General features: G+C 35.2%; 1 protein-coding gene and 1 pseudogene across 1 annotated transcript; one reads left to right on the top strand and one right to left on the bottom strand.

Annotated features, from left to right (window-relative positions):
- Positions 1-5953: 5953 nt before the first annotated feature.
- On the bottom strand, positions 5954-8884 carry LOC111992307 (cytochrome P450 CYP749A22-like; annotated as a pseudogene).
- An 8717-nt stretch (positions 8885-17601) lies between these two features.
- LOC112006825 (beta-1,3-galactosyltransferase GALT1) lies at positions 17602-23595 on the top strand. Its single transcript, XM_024039137.2, has 9 exons — positions 17602-17831; positions 19201-19390; positions 19514-20323; positions 21046-21224; positions 21361-21642; positions 21986-22114; positions 22187-22366; positions 22640-22747; positions 22915-23595. The coding sequence occupies exons 3-9, from the start codon at positions 19519-19521 to the stop codon at positions 23125-23127; spliced, it is 1896 nt and encodes a 631-aa protein (XP_023894905.1). The 5' UTR covers positions 17602-17831; positions 19201-19390; positions 19514-19518; the 3' UTR covers positions 23128-23595.
- Positions 23596-24518: the final 923 nt, after the last annotated feature.

A 24518-nucleotide genomic window follows, 5' to 3' on the forward strand; every position in this document is an offset into this window, starting at 1 on the left:
CTCTGCTCGTCGTTCTTTCTTTGTAAATCTTCAAGACGAGCATCCTTCTCTACAGCATTGGCCTTCAACTCTTCAACCAAAGTTTGAAGCTCCTTAGCCTCCTCGGTCGTCTTGGCAGCTACCTCAGCCCATTGCTTAGACTCTTCCTTTAGCTCCCGTATCCTCGTCTCCAGTAAAATCCTCGTCTTGTCCAACCCAGTGGCCTGTCTGGACGCAGCTATGAACTTAGACATGCCCTGGAGGAATTCAACAAAACAGGTTTAGATTAAACTGAAAGGAAAAGAAGAAAGGTGTACATTTAGTAAAGACAAGGATAAAAAAATTTTACCTTGAGGAGGTCATGAACACCAGAGTGTTCAAAGTCCTTCAAGGACATGTCATAGCAAACATTGATGTCCTCGTCCGTCACGGCACTTTTGAAGCGCTCCCAGGCCAAGTCTTTATTTTCGATAATATTGGAGGGGGCCCTCTAGGATGGTTGAGACGAGGAAGGTGCAGTTTTGGATGGAGGGGTCTTGGATGGAGTAGACTCCATAGGAGTGGACGAGTCAACCTCATAAACTCTGGTAGGCTGCTGAGAGGACGGGGTGGGCTTAGTCACCTGGGACGAGCCATGCTTCACTTTTTTACCTCGCCTGCTGGGGAGGTTCTCCAAGTCTAAGTTTTTGGAGATAGTTTTTCTCTTCTCCCCAGCAGTGGGACGAGCTTGGCGATCAATCTCAGGACGGTTTCCTTCACCAACTTCTTTCCCTTTGTTGCCTCTCATAGTTGCCATTCCTGTGAAGGGACGAAGAGAATTTACTTAGAAAAATGAAAATAAAAAATCTAAGGAACACAAGAAACATTTACTTACTTTTTCTCACTGTGATTTCGTGTGCAAGGGCAATGTCAGAAGAGTTAGGACCAAAACCCCACTTTGCTAGTCGTCTAAGGGTGACTAAAGTGTGGAAATCCCTGTCCACGTGTAGACGAGCCCTGTGGACGCGGTCACGATGCAACTTGCTCAAAGTAGGTCGTCCAACAGCTGCAATGAAATAAATCAACATTAAATGAGTTAATAAGTGAAAAGCAAGTAAAAAGAAGGGGAGAGCTAAGGGACTTACCCTCAGGACGAAGGTTTCCTAGGTCCCCACTGAAACGACCAAAAGAATCCCGGCCAACGTCTGTAGGATTTCCAGCCCAGAATCCAGAAACGAAGAAAAACTCCGTCTTCCACTTTCTGTCAGAAGAGGCCAGGGATTTCACCAATCTACAGTCTTTACTCCTGGCAGTGAATTGATAAAAGTTAGGAGATTGATGAATCTCGGAAGGTTTGTAGAAATAGAGGAACTCGTCCACAGTAATAGGACGATCCCCTCCAAACACTTCCCTCCACAAAATTTGCATAGAGACGATTAACCTCCACGCATTAGGGTTGAACTGACACACCCCTAAACCTAACCTAAATAACAGTTCTCTAGTAAAAGAATTTAAAGGAAATCTAAGACCCCCAAGAAGGTAGGCCTCGTATACACCTATTCCAAAATGAGGGTTGCAGCACCACTCTCCACGGACGGGTAATCTAGGATTAAACTCGTCTGGGATTTGATACCACTCCCTAAGGTTGTTTAACCTTTCCTCGTCCGTCTTCGAGGGAATATCTACAGCGCAGCTATATACAGTTACCTCCGTCTCGTCCGAAAGATTGGACGAAGGGATAGAGGACGAGGTACCTACCTGGGACCCTACAGTTTTCCTAAGTTGTTTTTGTATTTCTTCTAAAGGAACCCTAGGGACCCCTGAGACGTATTCCTCGTCAGTAGTGTTTCCCCTACTACTACTACTACTAGTATTACTAGAGTTATTACTGCTCCCGTCGTAATACTCGTCTATGGCTCTTACTGTACTATCACTAGACGAGGAAATGGTGATTCTTGACATTGTCTAAAAAGGAAATTTTTTAAGAAAACCTAAAAAGACGAGGAGAGAGGGATTACCTGGATCTAGGACGTACTGAAACTATGGACGCGGGAAGTCTTAGACGAGGCTCTAGACGAGGGATGTCAAGGAGGAAAAATCTCAGAAGTAAGAGGGTAATGGGGGCATTCCACTATTTATAGATGTTGACCTGAGCATATGAAACGACACAACCAATCAGGCATTGACACGTGGCATACGTCTCGAAAAAATGAACCGACGAAACAAATCACCAATTACATCGTGACACGTGGCGTCCGATTTTTTGAAAAAGGGGGGGTCATACGTCCAGAATAAATTACACATCCGTGGACGACACATGGACGAGGGGGGCAACTAATGGTGCCAGAAAATATCTAAGTTCAAATACTCGTCCTTATGGTCGTCCACATCAGTACTCAGAGCTGTGTTCAATACCCTTGTCCCTCCATTACCACCATTTCTCCTGCACGCTCGTCCATTGAAAGACGAGCGGGCTGTGTACCTCGTCCTTCAGTAGTGACGGACGAGATGGGTTAATAAAGAGCTAGACCTCGTCCTTCATTAATGACGGACGAGGTCAATTCACAGAGCTAGACTAAGCACACTTTCAACCAAGAGTTGTATCGCTCGAGTCTCAACGCAGTTTTTGAAGAGGTGACCTTTGTGGCAGTTAAGGAAGTTACCCTCTGAATCCTCCAAACTCTACAACGATTAGGAGAAGTAACTGATTTCTACCGCTATATAAAGGCCTTTCTGTGCAGAGGTAAGGGGACTTTTTCTTTTGGGTAGAGATTTTTAGAGAAGTAAAGCGTTGAGGACTTTTCTCTCCTTCAATCTTCTAACTTTACCATCGGAGAATCAAAGGCCGGCTTCCACCGGTCTTCTCTGCTGATTTTCTTTGTTTTCTCAGGACTCACTCTACTAGATCAAGAACATCCGGATATTTTCTAGCCCATTGATTCCTTATAATTCCTTTGGAACTATCAATACTAAGGCTGCGTTTGTTTTGGCTTCAAACCATTTTCGGAAATGCTTTTCCGTAAAGGTGTGTGTTTGGTAGCGCCAGAAAATTGGGTCAAACGGAATTCATTTTCCGCGTTAACCATAAAATACCCTGCCTCACCCGAAATTCATTTTCAGGTTTTATTTTACCTTCAAATGATTTTCGCCCAGGAAAATAGAAGAGAGAGAGAGAGAGAGAGAGAGAGAGAGAGAGAGAGAAATAGCAAGGAGATCACACCAGAAGCGTGTCTTGTTGCACCTAGCACCGGCCCCAACCCCAAATCGCATTGTCAGAGAGAGAGAGGCCGATCACCTGAACTTGATCTCGACGGCACCACTGTTTAGGCCGTGCCTCCCTCATCACCTATCGCCAATCATCATCGATCCACCCCTCCCTCATCACCGATCCACAAACACCCAAGACCCACCTCTCTGATCTTGAAGGCGACGTTTTGCTTGCTTGGGTTTGTTGCTGTGGGTCATGGCTTTCGCTCGTTGGAGTTCACTTGCCGTGGGTCGTGGCTTTTGCTTGCTTGCTGTAGGTTGTGGCTTTTGATTGCCAGAGTTTGCTGCCGTGGGTTGAATTGGAGTTTCGGTGGTGTGTGGTGTTGTTTCAGTGGTGGTTATAAATTTCGGTGGTTGTGGGTTGTTGTTAGTGGTTGCAAGTGATGGGTATTTGGTTGTGATTTGTTCTGTGGATTAGGATTTGGCTGGGTTTGGATTTGGGATTTGGTTGTCACTCTGTCTCCCTTTGATCTTACTCTTTCTTTCTCTTGCTCAATGTTTTTATTTTGATTTTTGGTTGTGTTAAGTGTATATTTTGAAATTTTCTATAATAAAATTTGTTTGGATGCTGAGAAAATGGCTGAGAAAATATGAAAAATTTGTAAGAAAATAACATTTTCAAAATATTACCAAACACATGAAAATATTTTCTAGAACAATTTTCATAATGCAACAAAACATTTGAAAATATTTTCCTTTCCCGAAAATAACATTTCCAAAAAATATTTATTTTCTGGAAAATATTTTATATTGAACCAAACACAGCCTAATTGATAACAACTTATGTTCACACTTCCTTCTTAAGAGAGATTATAATATGTACTTATAGGGACATATATTACATACACTCATAATAAAAAATAATTAAAAAAAATTTGACAAAGCCATATATACTTCAAATTGAGAGAGGAGAACAACTTGATTAGGGAAAGAAAAACAACACAAAATCCTATTTCAACTACTAATTTGCATAATTTGTTTTGACCATATTTGTTGACCTATGAGTGAATATGAGGCTGAGCTTTGGAAAGTATATTTTGTGATAAATCCATGGGCCTGCTAATGACTTCTTTTCTCATGTTCGGAATCTCCTTGGTGCTTCCATAGAAGGATCTGTAGGAAGGACCTTTGATTCCCTGTGAACCCATTAGGAACTGCATGCGAATTGGAGTCCAACATAGTTTGTGAAGGATCCAGATGAGAGCTAAGAGAAAGTATAGACACAGAGAGCTTGTAACACAGATTACAAGGATTCCAACGACACCCATTTTTTTTTTTTCAATGAAACTTCGTAAATGTTTAGAATTATATGGTTTTCATCAATGTTAAACTTTCAATGTGGTCTTTAAAAATTTTGATTGCTTTTTGTGTTTTTACATTATTATTTAATAAAACTTTTACGGCCTAGTCTAGAATATAGTTAGACTAGTCATAAAATGGCACAAGTTGTGCCGCAACTCGCCATGTGGGTGAGTTGTGGCACAATTTGTGCCATTTTATGCAGCACCAACATTACTTATTTTTCTATTCAATAATATGGTAATAATGAGTTAAAACTTAAAATATGATACAACAAATCAACGATAGCAACATTTATAGATATGGTACAGAAAAAAGAAAAAAGAAAAAGACGTTTTACATATTTTTCTATATGAACACGGTTTTAAAAAATTGAACAATTAAAATTACTGGAAAGAAGAAAAACTCAAGGTTTTAAAATTTGATGGAGATTCAACGGGAGGTCGAACTGTAACAACTATTTCAATAATAATTAATTAATATAAAAATAAATAAAATAAATGTGAATCTTGACTAAAATACTATTTAAAGAGGTTGAAGTTATCTCTCATTTGAAGATTAGGTATTCTCTTATTATTTCAAATATTTTAATAAATTTTACAATAGAGTAATAAAATTAAAGAGAAAGTATTTCTAAAGTTTAAAGCTTAAACAATCCGTGCAAGAAAAAAAAAAAAAAAATTTAAATTTTTAGACAAATATCTCATGAGTGATGAGATGAGACCATGATATTTAGCTTAAAATAAAGGGAAAAGTTTACGGATGCCTTAACAGCATTAGTTTACTTCAAAGAGCCTTATAACTTAACTGACACCTCATGTTGTTTCCAATGGAAATATCCTGGAGTTCAAATCACTAGCTGAAAAAAATTAAAGAAGAAGAAGAAGAAGAAGAACTCCCTCCTTTTGCAACTTGAGACCTTATTCCTCAGCAATTGCTTAAAAAAAATAGATATTGCTTCCTTAGACTATAATTCTTTACAAATTTAATATCAATTACAAATGATTTTAATACATTGAAATAACTTACAACACAACGTTGCCAAATTAAAATTAATTTATGAAATTAAGTATTTGTTTGGAGCAAATTATTTTTAAGAGTCCTGTTATATTTGTTACTAATAAGAGTCCAAGTGTCAGCATCCTATGCATCTGTCCATATGTCAGCATCAGAGGGATTTTAGCTATAGGTTGTTAGAATAGTTCCACATTCTTCGGAAGTAGTTATCATATAAGGTCTTGAGATACTTGGAAAGTCTCCAAATGCCATTACGTTACACTAACTAATGATCAGCATAATCTTCATATTGGTCACCCCTGTCTTCAATGTCTCTACTGATTTTATTAATTTCAATGTTCATTCACTTCTTGTGTAACACATTGATTTTCACTTACTCTCCAAGCTACCAATTCCCAAGCTCAGAAACAACAGAAATAAAAAAGGCTACAGCATACATCCTTAGGCATTGATGTCTGGATATTCTGTGCACATTTTGCTGCCAGTTCCGGTCTTTACAATGAGTGCAGCATCACTTGAACTCCATGTTGTGGGCGAATGGTAAGAAGCTGAAATGGTGAGTGGACATAGGCTGGGGAAAGAGTGAAGGCATTGCGTTGTAGAATCATGGAAAGAGCAATCTTTGCTTCAGTTGTTGCAAAGTTTAACCCCACACAAGTTCGAGGCCCTATTCCAAAGGGAAAAAAAAAAGCAGCTATGTTGTTGTTATTAGCCTTGGCAACACCTTCTGAGAATCTCTCTGGTTTGAAAAGATGCACGTCTTCTCCCCATATTTTGGGGTCATGGTCAGGGGCGACGCCACGTTGGTCCCAGGGTGTTCCCAAGAACACCCTGAACTAAAAAAAAAAATATATATATATATATATAATAATTAAAAAAAATTTATTTGTTTATCCTTAAAAAAAATTTAGGAACACCCTCAAATTAAAATTAGGAACACCCTAAAAAATATATATATTTTATTTGTTCTACTTTCAAGCAAAAAAAAAAAAAAATTGTAATAGAGCAAGCGCCAAGCCCACAGATTCTCCAAAAAAAAAAATGGATGGCAAGCCCACGGCAAGCCCAACAGATGGTAGCAAACCCAGTAACCCACAAATTCTCCACAAAAAAAAAAAAAAAAAAAAAAAAAAAAAAAAAAACTTACCTAATATACTGAAATCAGATCGGGCCTCAAACACTTCACAGACGCAAGTCACGCAACAACCAACGGAGCGGACGGAGGAGATCTCCCGCCAGATCGGGCCTCAAACTCGATCTCCCATTCAAACGGACGGAAGCTACATCTCGACGTGCTGCCCAATCGGTCTTCCTCGCCTCGCCACTGTGCCCGACGGCGCCGCCCATCAGCCTTAGGCCTCCTTGCTCCGTCAACCTCAAGGTATTTCATCTCAATCTCACTCTCTCTCTCTTCATCTTTGTCTCTCTTTGAGTAATATTTACCCTGTTTTTGGCTTTATGCCTTTATCCGGTGTTGGTGTTTTTTTTTTTTTTTTTTGAGAATATCCGGTGTTGGTGTGGGTGTTGGTGTTGGTGTAACTCAATAACTGTGTAAGGTGTTGGGGTTGGTGAGATTATTAATTGTCTTTTAGTGTTGGTGTTGGTGTCTTTTGGTGAGATACAATAAATTGGCTTTATCTGATTGGTTCTAGTCTTGTGATTGGGGGCCATGGGGCATTGGGCTTTGTCTGTTGAATTGGAGGGTAGATGGGGGCATGGGGCCAGGGTAGTGCAAGTGTGCTGTGTGCTAGTGCTAGTGCAAATGTGCAACTAATAATTAATAAATATGGTTATGCGTTGTGTGCTAGTTGATTAGTTCAACTAATGGTCCTAAAATATGTAATAAATCACACTTTTTTAGACTTGGACTTAAGCTATACGGCCTATATATTTTTGTGCTGCAGAATTTACTGACTTTTTTTTTTTTGGTTAAGTAATAGTGTGATATTCCAAGTAGGGAAGTATCAACCATAGTAATTAGTTGAACTAATTAATTAACCAATAATTAATTGGGGAAAGCAACTAATAAACAATAATTAATAATTTAATTAATCAATACATTATATAAGACAAACAAATTAAATTATGTTAGGTTAAACAACAATTAATAATTTTATAATTAATAAAACAACAATATAACAAATTATAGTTTATAAAAGACAAACAAATTAATGAAACAATTAAACAACAATACATTTAGGAAAAATTCATGGGAAAAATTATGCTTCCTAAGGAATACCTTAGGAAAAATTCCTGAAGTCGCCACTGCTCATGGTGAGGCACAAGAGTTGTGATGTACAACAATAAATTAGCTGGAAGTGTGAGCTTCCCCAGTCTGACTTCCCTTTCAACTTTTCTTGCTATTGCAATTACGGGTGGATATAACCTTAGAGACTTATTGATGATCATACTCATCTGCATGGGAAACAATGTCAGAAAAATTAAGAATTTAGGAATTGCTATTGAGTTAAATGGTCTGTCATTTACACTAGTAATTGATTTGAGTTTGAGACATTCTTACAGTCTTGAGTTTTATGATTCCATTCGGGTTTGGATTTTGTTGGCCAAATAAATTGAGCACCTCCTTTCTTGCTTTTTCTTGCCAATCTGTGAGGATTGCTAGAAGAAATATAGTCCACGCAAGCAAAGTACTAGTGGTTTCTTGACCAGCAATGTAAAATGTTTTGCACTCGTCCACCAAATCTTCTATTGAAATCTTTAGGCTAGCATTCGCATCATGATGAGCCTCTACGAGTAATTAGAGAAAGTCACCACCAAAACTGCTACCCTCTCCAGTCATTACCTTCTCTTCTCTCTTCTTTATTATCTCTAATATAGCGTTGTGTATTCCTTTTACAAGCTCCTCCGATTCAATATCATCATTAGTTTTATAAATTTTACTGTAAAAATGGACAAATAATTTTAGGACAACACTGACAATGACAACAACAATAAGCATTAGTTTCAAAATTTTGAGGTTAGTTATGATACTCAACATACTAGTTAAGGTTAGTAACATTTTCAAATGCTATTAGGACATGAGGACGTTAAGAATATTAAGTGGAGAGTAGTTCTATGTTCCCCAATTTTTGGCCTAACTAAAAGAACTTTACCTGAGTCCAAGAAACTTGAGTTTATAAGTATTTCTGGATGATATCAAGGTCAATTTCATCATCATCTGAAAAATGTTCTTCCCTTCTAAGTAACTGCTCCCAAAAGCTGTCTTGGAAATTGCTTCTAATGTCAATAGCCTAAATTCTTCGTATACATCAATCTCTTTGCCTTAATGATTTTTCCATCTCTCTAGCATCACTTCAACACTACTGACCATTGATGGAATCATATTATGTGAACATTTTTAGACCCCTTAACCCAACCAGATTAATCTAGTTAATTAGCCAAGTGATTAACTTAGTTAAATTATTCAAATCTAGGTTAACAAATCAAACAATCATATCAATTATATAAAGTAGTGGAAAAGTAAATAACACAATGATATGATGACCCAGGAAATCACACGGTAAAAACTTGGGGAGAATTTGACCTAGCTATTCTTAAGGTAAACTTGAATCCATTATCTGAAAGAATCAAAGTTCATACAAAATGACTTACAAGCGCCCACGCTCGACTTCCTAATGCTACCCACCAGTAGAACTTACTGACACGACCACGTGCAAGCTCCGAATCTACGGACTCCTTCTTTCTTGGATTCTCCAATCAAGTACAAGCATCCACGCTTGTTTTTCTTTAAGTTTCAATGGTAGCAACTGAGTTGATTATCAAGATGTTGATATTATCACAACCTTGAAAACCCTAAGTTTATGTGAAGGAAAGCTCCTTAAGGATCTCACAAGAGATTCACACAAACCACAAAGTATGAGCAACAATACACCTAGAGTAACTCTCAAAACGTGGCTAGGGTTTTGCCTTATATACCTAAGACAAAAACATAAAACCCTAAACGTTTAATGAGGTAGGACTGAGTTGGAAATTCTGTAGAAAAAACATTCTGGCCGACTTTCGATCAATCGAGTCTATTCTTCAATCGATCGAGCCAGGCCGAAATGCACCAATACATCTGCAACCACTCGATTCCAACTTTACATGAATTACATAACTTTGAGCAAGCCTAAACAAGACTAAACATATTGTTTTGATCATGGTTTGCCAACATTACACATTAGAGTTCTAAATACATCAAATCCTAAAACTTTAGAACCTAACAAACTCCCCCTTTGGCAATCCGTGACAAAACACAAATTAAAAACTCAAAGTTTACAAATAAAAGCTCTTTACAAAAATAATGCTCATAAACACAAATTCAATCCTAACTACTATCCATCAGTTGCAAGTGCAGATAGCAGCTCAATTGAATCAACCTGTATATTCCTGAAACACTCAACAAACGCATAAACACATGTGTAACAGAAAAACAGTAAATTAACAGATATGTAAACTAACTCTCCCCTTAAGTTAGCTCAAAAGTAAGATTCACACAACACGTAATAAAGACATATATCAATGAATAATCTCATAAATATAAATTAATAAGTAGTGAATCACAAGAAACAAGAATCACATATATCAAAAAAAAAAAGTATCTCCCCCTAACATGAATAGCCCCAAAAATGATATACAACGTGAAGCACCTAGATACAATCTAATATCTCCACTAGCTCTGCAAAACAAACAAATACTCCCCCTAACTACAAAAACTCCACTACAAGTGTCAAAACTCTACTCCCCCTTTTTGTGACGGAATACCAAAGGACAATCACATGCCATCATCAAAAAGAGGTGGTGAGGGTGAACGAAGATGCGCTAAGTCAGCTCGCAAAACACGTATCTCATCAAGTAAGTCCACCAAAATCTGACCATGAGTCGCCTGAACGGTCATGACAGTCTCCAAGGTACGACATATATCAAAGTCATTTAAAGGAGGTGGAGGAACAACAATAGCACCAGCAGGATCAGCAACATCCTTACTAGCAAAACCTGTAGAAGAAGAAGGAGGAGGTGTAGCACTAGAAGGCTCAGACCTAGGGTGTTTAGAGTCAGCTCAAAGATAAGCAGCCCTCTGTCTAAGAAAAGACGCACCTATGGGAGCAATAACATGAACGGGCTCAAAAGAAGGGAAAACATCTAGACCAAGATATAACAAAATCCTATGAATAAAAATGGGATGGACAAGAGTATGAGTGGAAGATGAACTCCTATAAACTTCGTTCAAAGAACGAATAAACAAATGAGGAAAACTAATAGGAGCATCAGTAACAAAAGCGTACAAAAAGACACACCGCTCGAAAGGAATGGTGTGAAGATGAGAAATGGGCTAAATAGAATGACACATTACCCTAAAGAAGAGATAGTACAACTCAAATAGCTCAGCAGTAGTGATCCTAGGATCAGAACCCCACTGGATAGAAGACCCAGTGATGTAAGACATGACATCACTCAAAGGAGGAGACTCATCATAAGGATAGACAGGGTGCTGGACCAAAGATACCCCTAGAGCATCAGCCACTACAGTAGGAGTAATGGTGTACTCTACGCCTCGTATCCAACTCTTTACCAAAGTGTTGGAATCATAAATGTGAATAGAGATGTTCGAAAAAACTCTCTAATCAGGGTAGCTGGAGGAGAAGGATCAGAAATATCCAATAGCGGTAACTAGCCCCGACGCTCAAAATTTGCCCTAATGGCAGGATCAAGCTCATTGAACACAACAAAATGCTCAGACCAAATCTCTCTTAAGGTTCAAAGTCTCAAAAATCTCTTGGTTTTACATTTCCAACAGCTTAATTGTTTTTTTTTTTTTGAAAGCTGTTAATATATTTTTTTTAGTTCTAAACCTTTATTTATTTATTTATTTTTTGATAAGATAGTTCTAAACTATTTGATTTTACATTTGGTTAATAATATTGTGATAGAAACAATAGAATTTACTTTTTCGTTTTCTTTTTTTAAATCTATCCTATTTGATTTTACATTTAGTTGATATGTTATTAACAATATTTTTTTAATATAGGGATCTTTTGTTCTTATCCAACCTACATTTTAGGATTTGAAATGAAACAACCACATTAGCATCAACTCAAAATCTATTTTGTCTCTAAACAAAACAAAACAAAAAAACAAAAACAAAAAAAAAACAAAAAAACACTTAAGCACTAAAATATCTTTTAAGACTCCCCCTTGTAATTATATAGATAAAACTATTACTTAATGTAGTTTTTTTAATAAATTCAGATTTAAAATAAGTACTCCCAATCCAAGTTTCAAAAAAAAAAAAAAAAAAAAACCAGTAGTTCAACTTATTAAAACTGAGAATCGGACCATTTTCTGGTTCTTAAACTATTCTAGTTTTTAAAACGATACTCTCAACCCAAACTTGTATTTTCTCATTATTAAGTAAGTGCACCAAATGGATGAAATTGGATCAAATAGATTGAATTGAACCTAAAGGACCGAAATGGACCAAGTTGGACCGAAATAGACCAAATTGCTGAATGAACTGAATTAGACCTAATTGACCGAATTGGACTGAAATAGACCCAATGGACCTAATTGGACCAAAATAAACCAAAGTGGACTAAATTAAATCAAATGGACCGATTTAGACTGACGTGGACCGAGTGGATGAAATAGGCCGAATTGGACCAAAAATGTGCAATGCACAGGACCACTACTAATATATTCAAAATTTTGAAATTTGAGTCAATAATATATATTTTATTTGAAAACTTAATTGTTGAGATTTTCTAAATTTTGGTAAAATATTATTTTGTCATGAACCAACTCCCAAGGAAAGGGTTATCACATTTACACTATACTTTAAAATGACTAATTAAACTACAGTTGGAGTTCCCTATAAAAGCCTATATAGAACTCTAGCTAGTTCAACTTAATACATGACCAGTGTGGGATTCAATATATGTCCATGTAACATACATTCATAAAATATAATCTAATCCAAATACTTTAGGGTACTGCAAGAATGATAGTAATTCTTTTTAATTTTGTGTATTTATGTTTAGAATAATTTCTTGGAAACACATTCCCATTTCCCACATAAGGCAATTTTTCCATATGACCAGACAACCCGTACTACTTAAGAAAGGACCCTCCTGTGTTGCTGAAAATGTTTTTGAGAGATTTTGGACTGCTGGATTGAAAGGCATGGATCACGTGTGAAAGGTGGGGGTAAGTGTATCTCCCCCGGCCCCCTTTTAAAAAATATTGTTTTTTTTGCGAGTCGACAGAATATATTTTATATAATCAACTAAAAATAAACCCAATTTGTTTGGATGGAAAATGTTCTACCTGAACCTTTACCTATACTTCAGACTGATTTGAACAACCTCTCTTAATAATACACACTAGAATTTTTCAAAAAAAAAAAAAAAAAAACCCAAAAAAGTATAAAACGTTTCAAAAATATTACATATTCAACAAATTATTGCAAATGAACTCCACACCACAAAAATCCCTCTTAAATGAAACTTCTCTCTATTCTTCCCCTTTGTGTGTTGACTGACTCTTAGACTTTTTATTTTTTTTCCAAATTATCCTTTTTACTCAAATCATTCTCTTTCCTTTTTTTCTTTTTTCTTTTTATTTCTTTCACAGGGTCTAAACTTTTTTTTTTCCCTTCGTTTGAGACTCTTCTAAATGGTTCCATTTTTTTTTTCTATTTGAGATTTTTTTTTTTATTTTTTATAAATGAATTATTTTATATATTATTATTTCAAATTATATGTGTAGGGACTCAATTTGGATTGACCCTGAATATGAATGGGTTTTCAGCCCAATCCAGCCCAAACAATAAATTTATAGAGAGTGGGTTGAAGGTTTAGGCGCTGGCCGTCGATCACCATACATGAACTTTCCTTATAAAAAATACTAAGAGTTTCTTTACAAATGGGGGGATGCTCCTCAGCCTGTGGCCGAGGAGACCTTTTTGTTCTCTTTTTTTTTCCCCCCCTCTATTTTACTTTACTTGCTTTTCTTTTATAGTTTTCATCTTCCTATCTCCTTCTTCCATCTGTTGATCATCTATTTGCCTTTCTTCTGGCCGTCCGTCCCATCAGAGGCCTTATCGGTACTTAAGTGGTTCACTCTGATCAACGTTATCCTGCCAAGGGGTTACCTCCCCATTAATGCGGCCAGAGGGGTTAGTTGAGTGCATTAAATACGAGAGTGACAGCTTACTTTGGGGTTAGTCTCTCCCCAAAATCATCTTTGTCAGGCCGAGGATAAGGTGGTCCTCGGCGTGGATTGGGAAAAGAGGCTTTCTTCCACTTTAGCCCTGAATAGCCTGTGCTCCTCGGCATGGGCCTTGGGCCTGCTACATGATGGGCCGAGGCTATCAGGCCCACGGGCCCCACAATAGCCCCTCAAAACCCTGCTGCACGTTCCCTCGGACGGGGAGGAGGGTTTTGATACATATTTATTTTAAAAAATTTTTTATAGGAAATTAAAAAAAATTAATATTTTACAACTTTTTTCATTTTTCATAAAAGTAGAGTTAAAATTTTCTTTAAATGAATTATTAATTAGTACCTTAAAAATACCCATTAGTATTTTTTTAACAAAATAATAAAAGAGGTTCATTTGTTTAGGTGGATGGCATGAATGTATGTGTCAAATCCCATCTCCCTTTTTGTCCACCCTTACACGTGCCCCAATTATTTTTGACTATCTGATTTAACTATTGATTGTTCCTTGAAATTGAAATCCACAAAGAAAAGCAATTTGGTCCCTTGCGTTGTGTTAATTTTCACCAGCAAAATAGGTAGGCTGTCGATGCCATTGTTTGTTTAACATAGGAACCAATGATTATAAGTGGCCCATATCTCAAGCATCACCAAAATTAAGATTTTGCATTATAATTAGTGAAAAAAAAACATGATATATGATAAGATCAATATAAAAATAATGTTAGTCATATCATAACTTATTAAGTTAACAAGTACTTAAAAAAAAAAACTATAATAAATTATCATAAATCTAGGGTCACAATTTTTTCATATATGTTAATGACACGAAACAAAGATAACACATGATTGTTTTAAAATATGTGTAGCGTCTGATTGATCGTGTTGTATTTTTTCATATATGTCAATGAAATGATACGGACTTGACACATAATTATTTTGAAACATGTATAGGGTTTGATGTCTATGTTATATCTAGTGCACTTGAATGCTAATCTAATCTCAACTCACACAGTCTTAACAAATTAGGAAGATTATTATATGCTTAACATTATTAAAAAAAAATTGGTATGCGTAACTAGTTTTAAAATGGGTTTGTATATAAAGTCTAATGTTGCCTGATTAGGTGGCTTGTTTGGATTGGATTTTACTTGCTTTTGTAAAGTGGAGTGTCTGCTTCTCCCCATTATAACGTGACTTCCTGTTTGAAAGTCACCTTTCACCCGTAAACAACGCCATTATCTTTACTTTTTTCTTTTTTCTTTTGTTGTACCGCGTAATTGTACAAAAGCAGTGACGATTTCATTGTAAAAATCTATAAAATCCAGCTGTTTTGGCTTGGCCTTTATACATAGCTACAGGCCTTGGCCAGCAATGTTTTTTGTTTGTTTAAACAAAACTAAGACACAAGCATTGTTTGTTCAGATTTGTGTTATAATTAATCCACATGTTGGTCTGGTTCTTCCTCATTAGTAAATCCATTCCCTTTGATTCTTCTTTGTCTTAAATGATATCACTCCAAAAATTTATATTTAACAAACAATGTTGCAGTCCATTTATTGGAAAAGTTGGAATTTGGTAAAGATAAAGTGTAAAACCAAAGTGTAAAACCAATGTCTTACATTGTCAAATAAAAAATTGTCATATTGTTTTTTTTACTTAAAATTCAATATATCCTATCATATATGATCATAACATTTTAATAAACTCTCAATTGAATTGGATTTTCATATGAGTATTAGAATCGATTGAGTGTGATTTTACATATGTTTTAATATATGATATGATAATATGATATGTTAAGATTAGAAGATGTAAAACTTGAGTTTTACATCACATCCTTGTAGAATATAACCTCTTATTGAAAATGGTTGATTCCTTTACTTTATAATGCTAATTTATGTGTATTCCATTTAACTCAACTTATAGAATTTTTTGTTATCCAGTAATTTCGCTTGAGTAATGTTAGAAATACAAACAATTTTATAAAAAAACAAAATTACAAATTGCTAATGTGGTGAGTGATTATTAATAGATAAAGAAGTGATATTAATGGTAAGCCTATATGAAACCAGAAAAAAGTTGGTCACAACTTCAGTTTGTAAAATTATTGGAAGATAATTTGTACCTATAGTATTACTCATTTCACTTACACTAAAAAAGTAATTTTAGTCAATAATCATCATAAAACAATTATTATGAAACAAACATTATAGATTCAAATCTAATTGTATTTAAAAAAAAAAAAATGTTAATCTATCTTTTTCTATTTTTACACAAGTTATGTAAAATAAATCAATGAAAATACAGTCATCAAAACACACTTGACAAATTAATAATGTTGTTCTAGTAACATTATTTTTATTTTTTTAAAATACGTGTGGGTGAAAAAGTGTATGAAAATACGTGTAATGTTGTTAAAGACTCATAGTTTAACTAACACTTTTAAGTATTTTTAACAAAGATGTACATGGTTTAAATCACCTCTCCCCCAACTATCAAATCATCAACAACAAAAAAAGTAATTATTTGTTTTTTCATAATAATTAACATTAAGTGTTTTGATTACCATATAAAATTGATATTATTTTAATCAAAATTTACAAACTTTAACAAATTATGAAAGAATTTATTCTTCTAACATTGCTATATAACAATAATAATGATCATTGTCATGAATCTTATAGTTTAACTACAACCTCAAAGATGTTTTCAAGTCTCAAAGAATATGCCCAATTGCAAAAATTCCCCTCCCCAACTCTCCAAAAAAAAGTAAAAAAATAAAAAAATCATAGTAATGATCGTAGATCAGTAGGCAGTAACTCTAGAATTGTCCACAAATGAATTCAAAATAGTTAAAAATTAAAAGTAAGAAAAGAAAGGCATAAAAGTATTTTGCTTGCCCACCATACATTTCACATTCTTCCAACCACAGGAGTCTACGTCAAGGAGTTGACAAAAAAAAGAGACCAGGAATAACGCTACGTGGCATTCTACCATTGGCTACTGTAGTCAATACACACAAAAGTTAGAATTTCAAACACGCCGTCCCTCCCCAGTTTCAACTTTACTGGTAATAATCTTTCTTTTGTGGGTTAGATTTGGTTTTTAAATTTCAATTCCCCGCGAAATTAATTAACTAATCAGTATTTTTTTTATTAAAAAAACTAATTAAATAAAAAAGTTAACTGATATCTTAAAAATATTAGTTTATAAAATATTTATAAACTTATTATGAGAAAAAAACTTTTTTTTACAACTTTTTATATTTTTCAAAAAATAATATTAAAACTTTTTAAAAATTTTTTATTAATAAAGGAGAAAGTTAATAAGTACCTACCAAATAAAGAGAAAATTTAATTGATGCGGGCATTAATTTATGAAATTTTTTATGAGAAAAAAACTCATTTTTTATTTTACAATTTTTTATATTTTTCATTAAAATTACTACAATAGTTTGTTAACAAATATACTAAAAACATTGTTAACAGGACCCTAAATAAAATAAGATAAAAGTTAACCGATAGCATAAGGGCATTGGTTTAGGATATATACACTTTAAAAAATTTCTTGAGAAAGCATAGCTAGGCCATCTTGAACTTGAAGTAAATCCTCCTCCAACCAATTGGGTGAGAAAAAAGCAATTAATTTTTTTTTATATCTTTTTATATTTTCTGATATTAAAACTATCTTAAAATGGTTTATTGTCAAATATTTTTAAGCACACTCGTTAACTCGGATAAATAAAATAAATAAGAGGAAAGAGAGAGAGCTTGGCACTTAGATTGTTTAAGACAGTCAAAGCGCGAATTCTAACAACTATAAAGACTTTCTATTCACTCGATAAAAGAATTATGAACAAAGTCACCATTTTAGACCAAAAAACCGTTTCTCTCTCTCTCTCTCTCTCTCTCTCTCTCTCTCTCTCTATATTTTCAAGTCTTTGCCACCGTTAACGCGTAGTCTTCAAGTTCCAAAACGACACAGCATCGAACTTTCTCTCTCTCTATCTTTGTTTCCCTGAGATTTTTTCGCTGTCGCATTTTCCGGCATTCTCACGAGGAGAATTCCAAGGTAACTAACTAACTTAACTTTTTCTTTTCTTTTCTTTTTTGAATTTTATTTTATTTTCGTGTGGTGGAACTGTGAACTTCCTTTTCTGTTTATTGTTTGATTAAATATTTTTCCTTTTTTTTTTTTTTTTTTGCTTTTGCTTTTCTTTTTATGTTTTTTTTTTTAAGTTCGGTGAGTTCGGATCTGTTTGGTTGCCGAGAAAATTTGGAGTAAACTTGAACTCTGTTTTTTTGGTGTTGAAGTGAAGTTGATCAGTTGAATCATTCTTAAATTAGTAAAGTTGTTTAGTTTAGAGCAGAACAAAACTAATTTTTTGTTTGAATTTTTTTTTTTTTTGAATCTGTTATTTTCTCTCATTTTCTCAGTAACCAGTCAGGGCAGTATAAGATATTTTTGAGCTATTGAATTAGCGATTTATTTTTATTTTCATATATTTTATTTTCTTTGGCTGAGTCAATGGCGGCATTAAACTGCAATGGCAGTCAAGTAATTAAGTAAAAAAGATTAGGTTTTGAATGAATAAACAAGGGGTTAGTGTAAAATAATCAAAATAGCCTGATTAAAATCGAATAATTTAATACTAATTTTGAATGAAGTTAGGATTTCAATTTGATAAATTATATTTTTTGAATAGTGGTTGAAACTTGAAAGAAATAGTGTGGTCCCATTTGCTTCTTAGCTTAGTATAGGTGATTCTTAGTTTCCTAGTAATATATGTATAATTTTGTCTCCAACTAAGAGTTCTTCTAGTTCAATTCAACGAGTCTTCACTAATATAATATTGGGCTAGCCGTAGCGTATGTATTGTATTGTTTTTGAACAAGGGAAGTAATTGCCGTCTCCATTTTTAAGCATTTGGTGAGGGTGAAGAGCTCAGGAAGGTGTTGACTCATATTTTTATTTGCATACCCATAGAGACAAGCCCATATATTTACAAACACGCGTACACAGCACAAATAGATTGTTTTTATTTACAAAAACGTCCTTCATGAATTTGAGAGAAAATGTTCCACTGTGGGGGGGTGGCTCGAGAACATTAATTGAGTCAATGGTCAAATTGGGATTTATAGTGGAATGAAATTGGTGCAAAACCCAATTGAGCTTATTGTGGAAACTTATCTCAACAAAGGGTAATGTTCAAACTTTTTTTTATTTAGTTCCACCTTATGTGTTTGTTTCATTAAAACTGTTTTCGTTATGTGATTGTAATAGATGGAGGTTAACCACATTTTCATATTTTGGGCAAAATAAGGAGCGGATGTTCAGTTAGTTAACCTGTTGCTTACATGGTTTTAGATGCAAATATGTATATGTACTTTGTTTAGTGAATTTTGTTTGCAAACTTATAGACTGACTGTTTTGAATATAGGTTCAGTGTTGAGTGTCTCATGTCAGAGGCTTTATGAGTAACTTTGGTAGTAGATTTTTCATATTCAAGAGCAATCAGTTTCAGGCAAGAAGAACATTCTTGCATAACCTGACAGTTGACGTCCGATGAGAACAGACTGAGAATGAGAAGATCTGAAGCATGCACTTCTGAGAAGTGAAAATCCTTCCATGTATGCCTCTATTGATCTGGTTATTTATTACTGAAGGGCTTTATTTTATGTGTTAAAACACAATTTGTTTCTAATGCGTATGATGATCACCAACTGGTGGTCTTTTGGTTTCTCTATGCTCAGTTACCATGGAGATCAGGTTCAAAACTTTTGATGCCCGGTCAATCAGTAGAATGAAGAAATGGTTTGGTGTTGTTTTAGTTGCATCAGTGTTTATGCTGCTGGTCCTGAGATATGGCATCACAAAAAATACTATTGGGCAAAATTTTTTGACAACTCCGATCTTCAATACCACTGGCATCAATCCTCTTGAATGGCTTGATCCAGGAGTTCCACCTGCAGCTCAAAATCCAGAGAATGCTTCTAAAGTGGTATCTGCTGATATCATAGTCTTAAGTCTCTTTGCTGAGAGGAATATATCCAATGAAGAGCAAAATTCCCTTCAAACATGGAACTGTTTGAAAGACTTGATTAATCATGCTCAGGGTCTACCTAATGCAGTAGATGCTATTAAAGAAGCTGGAGGAGCATGGAATATACTTGTGGATTCAGTTGACAAGCAAAGACTTCGGAATGAAAGTTCACATGGCAGAGCAAAAGAGAAACAATGTCCTCATTTTCTTAATAAAATGAATGCCACAGACCTTAATAGTACCAGTTATAAGTTGAGGGTTCCTTGTGGCCTGACTCAGGGTTCTGCCATTACAATTATTGGAATTCCAAATGGTTTTCTTGGTAATTTCCGTATTGACTTAACTGGTGAACCACTTCCAGGGGAGCCTGATCCACCCAACATCTTGCATTACAATGTAAGACTTCATGGTGATAAGATAACCGAGAACCCTGTAATTGTCCAAAACACCTGGACTATAGCTCATGATTGGGGTGAAGAGGAGCGTTGTCCATCTCCCACTCCTGAAAAAATTAAGAAAGGTACAGATACCTTTCCCATATTTTTCTACTTATTGAGTACTTAATTTAAAATTTATTTATTTTTAATTGATTTCATGTTTTAGTTCGTATTAAGTGCGCGTTCAACCTCCATGTGACACTCTTACATTCAAAAAGAAAATGTTATCCCCATGGCCAACTGAGCAGAACTTCACATGCATAAAATTTTGAGTTGTGCCCATTTTGGACTCTTAGTTCAATAATGAAGCTTTAGCCTAGGAGTTGTAGCTCAAATGTACTTCCTCCTCCATCCCCCCCACCTCCACGCCCCATAAAAAAGGGGCGGAGAGTGAGATCGGAGAATCAAGACCCATTGGATGCTTGTGTAATATATCCCAAAAAAAACTGAAGTTTGCAAAATGGTAATCTTGAAAGCAATATGTGTTAGAAAAGACTGGTGTCTCTGTTACCTTCAAACACATGTTCAACACATTGGTCAATTTATTGTTCTGTATCAAGGCGCAAAGCTTTATTGTGCTACACAGTCTGTCTTAGCAGCTGGCCATAGGCATCTATACCATTTATACAGCTTTTGTTATTGTAATGCTTGTCTTGTTCTCAACTTCTTAGAATGTTATAATCTGAAATCATATTCAAATTCCTTTTTTTGTTCCTTTATGTTTACGTCTTTGCGATCTATTTAACATAACATGGTTTATTAGTCATTTAAATTGTATAATATCTCTAATAGTTTCTAATGCCAGTGGATGAGTTGGACCAATGCAACAAGATGGTGGGAAAAGATGATAACCAAGTATCTAAGGCTAGAAAATATTTTCCTTTTAAGCAAAGTTATCCATTTGTTGCAACGCTTAGAGTGGGATCAGAGGGGATCCAGATGACAGTTGATGGAAAGCACATTACATCCTTTGCTTTCCGTGAAGTAATCTTCTTATCATCTTCTTCTTCTTTTTTATTTTTTATTTTTTAACATTCTAACTCCAGTTGCATCTAGAAATCTGTGGATAAATACATGTTCCTTTCCATATATTCATTGTCTTGGCTGGTTATCTTTTCAGACATTGGAGCCATGGCTTGTAAGCGAAATAAAAATTTCAGGAGATTTAAAGTTAATATCTGTCCTTGCGAGTGGTTTACCCACATCAGAGGATTCTGAGCATATAATCGATTTAGAATCACTCAAATCATCTGCTCTCTCTCCTCGAAAACCATTGGATCTCTTCATTGGTGTTTTCTCAAATGCGAACAATTTTAAGCGTAGGATGGCTGTTCGAAGGACATGGATGCAGTATCCTGCAGTGCGGTCAGGGACAGTTGCAGTTCGATTTTTTGTTGGTTTGGTAAGTTTCACATGTGAAATTTTGTGATCAGTATGACATTTTTTAAGGTGATGGGTCTTCTACATGCTTGGTGATTTCAAACTACAAAAAATGATTTGTTCATCTTAAGGATGATCCTTCCTTAAATAGGTCCTGATCTTTGGTTTAAGACCACGAGCATATGGCAAATAATTCTAGCACTGAGATGAGTTAGATGCCTCAGGCATGTAACTTAGGCAACATTAGATTGCCATTGTTGCATGTTGCATTGAAAATTTAATCTGTTTATTTCTCTCTTCCTCTCTTGTAGCTTTGAATTCTTTTACCACAAAACAAAAGTTTAAGCCTATTGCTTGGATTGCAGCATAAAAACCAAATAGTGAATGAGGAACTCTGGAATGAGGCACAGACATATGGAGACATACAGTTGATGCCTTTTGTTGACTACTACAGTCTTATCACCTGGAAGACTTTAGCGATTTGCATATTTGGTGTAAGTTCTTATCTTTTCCTTAAAATGAGGAGAATCCATTGTCTTGCCTCACTGACCTAATATCTTCAACAGACGGAGGTTGTTTCCGCAAAGTTTGTTATGAAGACAGATGATGATGCATTCGTTCGTGTGGATGAAGTGCTTGCTTCTCTTAACAGGATTAATGTGACTCATGCATTGCTTTATGGGCTCATAAATTCAGACTCCAGGCCACATCGAAATCCTGATAGCAAGTGGTATATCAGCCCTGAGGTAACTCTAAATTCTAGAAAACACACGTTTCATTCAGCAATTTTCCTCAGTGTTTACTTTGCATATCGTTCTTGTTGGATATAACTAACTTGGTGTTTTAGCTCCATTACCTTGATCTAAAAATAATTACCAATCTTGTTTGTTTATGGTAATTTACTATTTCAAATACACAATCAGATTTGTTTCGGAATTTAAGATTTAACTTTCAGACTGATATTCATGCCTCTTTCTTCTCACTTTTTTCTTACCTCCATTTTCTGTGCTCTACTGTAGGAATGGCGGGATGAAACTTACCCACCTTGGGCGCATGGTCCTGGTTATGTCGTGTCACATGACATTTCAAAGGCAATCTACAAGAAATATAAGGAAGGAAATCTAAAGGTATTATAAGCAATTCACATTTTGAAGAACCTTTTTTTAAGAGTAATTTTGTGAAAGTAATAGAGTCGTAAAAATAAATGGAGTCTACAGTTATATTCCACACATTTCCACACAGCATGGTTTAAACATTAACTTCTCAATCTGACAAAATGAATGCTATATGACAGATGTTTAAGCTAGAAGATGTGGCAATGGGAATATGGATTGCAGATTTGGTGAAGGGGGGTTTGAAAGTTCGGTATGAGAAAGAAGGGAGGGTCTATAACGAGGGGTGCAAGGATGGTTATGTTGTTGCTCATTACCAAGGTCCCAGAGAGTTGCTCTGTTTGTGGCAGAAACTTCAAGAAGGAAATCGTGCTATGTGCTGTGGTGATCGATAAACATATTAGTTTCACTGGAGCTTTTTCAGGCTACAGGATACTTGGCAAGAAGAGTAAAAATCCTGGTAACGAGACTTAAAAAAAATTTAACTGACCAGGATTGTGATATAGACCAAAAAGAAGAAGAAATTTCTCTCTTTTTCTTTCTAATTAAAGGGAGCAAGGGATTTTTTTGCAAGGGAGACTAGAGAGGGGCTTAGCATTGTTGTATAAGTAGGAATTCTTAATTAGTAATTAGTATAGTTCAGAGTTTGAAGATATGCTATGTACGCATTTTTCATGACTTGGAAGGATCTGTGTATTATATGTAGAGAGATAGACAGCAGTACCTTGTATAAAGTCCACTCTGTAATAGGATATCACAAGCACTACCTATAATGTTGCTCCAATTTTTTGTATAAGTAATACCAAGTTCCTTAAACCTTAATCATTGTATGATGAATCACTTCAAAGAGACAAGTTTGTACATGTTATATTTTTTCCCCGACCTGCCTGCCAAATCGATCGGCAGTACAACCATTTCCTTCAAAGTGATTTGGATCAGAAAGTTAATTGAAGCCCTATCGGATGGGATGATATACACTTACAACTAGAATCATTTCAGCATTTAAGAACAAATTGTGTTTAGTGTTACACTTAAATACATCTACAATGATGTATTAAACTCCTGTTTGGGAATTTGCAAAAACTGCATAAGAAAAAAAATTCTCTCTCTCTTACACACACACACACACACACACACACACAGCTTCAACTGGTTAGAGAATTTAATTTACTACCATCAGTTCCCTTCGATTAATATAATTTTTTTTTTAAATTCAATTTCTGAATTAAGTAATAAGATTATTATAATCTAAGTGTTTGCTAGAGCATTAAGTCGCAGGAAAGCAATGATAACACACACACACACACACCCATCATCATCATTATCATCATCATCAGCAGCAGCATCATGCAAGAACAATTGTTCCATAATCCATTATATAGTTTTGCAATAACCCTCCCTCAATACCTCATTGATTATTACAGCCTATCATCCACAACTAACTAATAACAGTAAATTCATTTTCTCCAAATTGAGAGGTGAATTTAATAGAAAGACACAAAATTGACTTAAAAGGCCATATATTCATCCACAAATAATGCAAATTTGATAATCCAATGCTAATCCGAGGAATATGACTATATAAATCAAATCCCAAACGCACTCTAGCCACAATGTGTATAAAAGAAATGAGACATGTAAGTTTGGTTAAACTTACTTATACTCTGCATGGGAAGGACATGAAAGAACATAATCCAAGCACAACAGAAGACTCTAATTGTAGTGCAAGAGCATTCACTAGAGCCAAACCATGCAATTCTTGAAAAATTTTAAGCACTCTGAACTG

The sequence above is a fragment of the Quercus suber genome, unplaced genomic scaffold, assembly GCF_002906115.3.
Source record: "Quercus suber isolate HL8 unplaced genomic scaffold, Cork oak 2.0 scaffold_11, whole genome shotgun sequence".
NCBI classification, from domain to species: domain Eukaryota; kingdom Viridiplantae; phylum Streptophyta; class Magnoliopsida; order Fagales; family Fagaceae; genus Quercus; species Quercus suber.